Here is a 3,969-nt window from a genome sequence, read left to right as displayed (position 1 = left end):
ACATATATCAGAAACTTAGCCTATATAGAGTTTTCTTTTTTCTCATTGTGTATTACCTCAATATAAAGTTTATAATATCATTTTCTATGGATAAAGCAAAAAACTAACTCATACTGAATTTTGTCACATATCTCCTTTACCTCTTTGGTCAGCATTGAGTGCAATAAGGCCTGTTCTTGTCCAAGTATAACCTTCAGTCCTGCACCTTTGTGTACTTCATCAGAAGAGTCAGCCCAGCAGATGATAGAAGAGTGTTTGGAAGTCAGACTTCTATGGAAATTTCTATTAATACATACACTAGATATTCATATGACACACTAAAATATACAGATATTCATATGACCCACTGGAAATATGCTTACAAAGAACTTATGCAGATATGCCACAGTCCAGCTGCAGCAAAATAACCGTGGGGGACGAACAACTTGTGTAGATTTATACAGCAGGAGTGGGAGCCATTTATTGTAGGACAGGAACAGTATTTATACATTCCACACAGCTTATCTAATTAGCATAAACTAGATACATCAGTCAACCAATAAGGAATCTCCACACTTAATGGCTCGCTGGTGTTACTTCACAAACCACTCCCTCTGGCATTTTGCCAGGCACCATCCAGACTTGTTTACGAACTCCAACATTTCTCTGGCAATATGCCAGGCGCCATCCTGAGTTGTTTACAGACTCTAACATTTCCCCCTTTTGTTTAATTTAAATAATGACCATAGTGGTTTTCTCATAAACACCATAAATAATCTGCTACAGCAGAAGGGGAGGATACAAAATGTCACAATACCAAGCCAATTGATGGCTCCATGCAAGAAGCCCTTGGAAAAATTATACTAGCAATGACACCATTTGCAAAGATACCGAGTTACAATTTGTTGTAGATTACAGTTTGTTGTCTCAGTCCAGGTATAGTAGTGTCCCAATAGATTAACTCACAGTCCAGGTAAATCACAGTCCAGGTAAGTTCTGCAGGCAGCTAGCTTAAATCACAGTCCAGGTAAGTTCTGCAGGCAACTACCTTGATCCAAAGTCTCGCCGGTTCTCAGCTGAAGTCTGGTCTGGTTTTCAGCAACACTGAAAATTCTTCCACCTTGGTCTTCACCGGCACTGGGATGAAGGCAGGAACTCCAGATGGTTAAAGAAAATCCTGTAGCATTCCACTAAGAAAACAATCTTCTGAACAATTTAGTAGTTTATCTCAAGGTTTTATACATTTGAAATAAGCCTTAATAGTGCTCATTACTCATTAGCTTCCAGGTGTGGGAGAACCATTGTAGTTACTGGCCTTGGAAACATTAAACTTCAGGGACCCGGGCCATCTTCCACCTGCAGTGTCGGAGGCAGCTCCAGATGGCCCTGGGGAGAGTCCCAGACTCAAACTGCTTCCGGGCACAGGGAGCAAGAGCCTGCGAGACTGTGCCTCCAGGTCAGGTCTAGATTTGGGCTGGCGACAGTGGAAGAGCCAGCTCCCCGGCCAGGAGGCAGGGAAGGGCCAGTTGCCGCTGCCTCTTGGAAAATCCTTGCTGTGCTGTGACCAGCTTGCACACTCGGCAGCCGCCTCTCCGCTTCACGCACCCTCCGGTAACGAAAAGTATTTAGTAATGGCCTTTTGCTGCAACTTTTTTCCTGATAATCCTTCTTCTTCTGAACTTTCTGTTTCTTTCTGACTAGAGTTCCTGGGCTCTTATCAACACATGCCCTAACTATTCTTGGTTCAACTGGGGTGCCTTCTTCCCTTTGTAATTTACTTCTCACCCCTTCCATGTTTTCATCACAAAGACAATACAATACACTGAGACAAAACAAGACACAAACATACTGTTTCAATCTTCTCCATTTTCTCAAAATGGCCATTTTTCCTCTTGCCCTATCTGCCTAGGGACGAGCAGATTTGCTCCTGTCATATCTAGGGACAGGCAGCTTTTTTTTTTGTCACGTACCCCCGAGTGTCCCGGGGTCCCCGTAACGGGCCACCATCTGCCGCAGTCCAGCTGCAGCAAAATAACCGTGGGGTGACAAACAACTTGTGTAGATTGATACAGCAGGAGTGGGAGCCGTTTATTGTAGGACAGGAGCAGTATTTATACATTCCACACAGCTTATCCAATTAGCATAAACTATATACATCAGTCAACCAATAAAGAATCTCTACACTTAATGGCTCCCTGGTGTTACTTCACAAACCACTCCCTCTGGCATTTTGCCAGGCACCATCCAGACTTGTTTACAGACTCTAACACAGATATACATCCCATCTTGTGGCTGACATTTGAAATTAGATCATTGTTCCTTGCAATCACTTGATATTTTTATATGGAAATAATTTACACATAGATGATGATTCTGACTGCATATTAATCATAAATTACCAGAAATAAATTCATAACATAATTAGAAAAGCAAAATTGTATTGTTTTAATAAAAAAGTGTAAAAGCAATTTTGCTGTAATAAATTAAAAGCAAAGTAAACAATAATTTGATCTCCATAATAAATTTAATGTATGAGAAAGCACTAACCATCATTTGTTAGTATTTGGAGTGTGAAAAGTCTTTAAGGTAGGGGAGGATTCTCTGAATCTTCCTGATGGTTACCTATTTGGAGAAGAGCACATCTACTCCTCCTAAACAAAGAGGGAGAATAGAAACCTAGTGCAGGAGGAAGCACACTGAGAAATGAGACAGGGTAAGGAACATGGCATGATCCAAAGGTAGGATAAGGAGTCATGCAGCAACAGTATCTTCCCATGAAAATGCTGAATATTTTCACTTTTCAATTTCTCTCCACCCTGTAAAGTATGAGACATTCAAGGCACATTAAGAGGTTTTGGTTGTACTTCCCCATTGGTTTAGGTCACTGTGTAAATGTAACTACCCATATAGAGTGAGCAGTAATAATCAGCCTCATCATCAGTCTGAGCCCCTGTGATGGTGAGGGCAGCTTTGTTTCCAAGGATGGAACCAGAGAATCGATCAGGGACCCCAGAGAAGCGGTTGTTTGTGCTGTAGATAAGTGGGCGGGGAGCAAGTCCTGGATTCTGCTGGTACCAGCCTGGGTAGTAACCTGTAGAGACTGACCCAGAACTAAGCCCACAGGTGAGTGTCACCGTCCCATCTGGAGACACAGAGAGTGAGGGCTCCTGGATCACAGTAGTCTGACAATCCACCACTAAAAGCAATAAGACAGACAGTTATTGTTATTAAGAGAGGTCCTCCTAAAACAGTGCTTTTATGTAGGCACCCCCAGGATTCAGTTGCGCTCCCCTGACCTGAACCATAAGAGAGGAACACCAGTAGAACCATCATCCAGGCCATGGTGGGGATCTTCACAAGCACTTAGTGTCCTCAAACTCCTCACTTTGAGTTTGGCATTTTAAGGCCTCTTCAGACTCAGATTTTCATGCAAATCAAACTTCCTTTCTCTTCCTGCCCCAGTGTTCAGTCTGGTGTCCCCTGAAGGAGATCATGAAAAAAGCAGATGCTGGGACTCACATAGACCAATGACTACAGCACACTGAGACATTTGAGTCTTAGTTAATGCTTTTCACGAGAACAGCTTCCTCGCATTTCTTCAACCCAGGCACAAATTTCATCTTCTGAAAATCAGAGATGGAATGAAAACAAGTGTGAATCTTCCATGTCTACCTAGTTCATCTATTTTATCACAAACCCAGGACTTCATGGTGAACATTTCTTTCCTCTCCAGTAAATGAGTGTTGTCCCCTCCTGAGATAACTCTCAGGCCCTTTTTCTTCAGTATAGATCCCATTTTGACACTCCAGAGCAAGGATTGTGGGGAGCTCCTCTGTCCAGAGACAGAGTCTCCCACTGACTGAGTGTGGAAAATGTCTCAAACGGCCTCAGTAGAGCCCAGGTTGAGATTGCAGACACCCACAGCAGCAGCACAAGTTTTAGAAACCATCTGCCTCCACTCTAAGAAGTCATCAGTTATATGGATTTAGC

The 3,969-nt window shown here is 42.8% G+C and overlaps 1 gene segment (V, D, J or C); it reads right to left on the bottom strand.

The window, feature by feature from the left end:
• Window positions 1-2,855: 2,855 nt before the first annotated feature.
• Window positions 2,856-3,403, bottom strand: LOC124100577 (immunoglobulin lambda variable 8-61-like). The segment is given in 2 exon segments: window positions 2,856-3,175; window positions 3,276-3,403. Coding segments are annotated over 2 exon segments (366 nt in total).
• Between the last annotated feature and the right edge of the window lie 566 nt (window positions 3,404-3,969).

This window comes from Marmota monax, unplaced genomic scaffold (genome assembly GCF_021218885.2).
Source record: "Marmota monax isolate L192 unplaced genomic scaffold, Marmota_monax_Labrador192_F-V1.1 WCK01_AAM20220418_F8-fsc00973, whole genome shotgun sequence".
Lineage (NCBI taxonomy): Eukaryota > Metazoa > Chordata > Mammalia > Rodentia > Sciuridae > Marmota > Marmota monax.
This window is presented reverse-complemented; position numbering and strand designations above follow the sequence as displayed.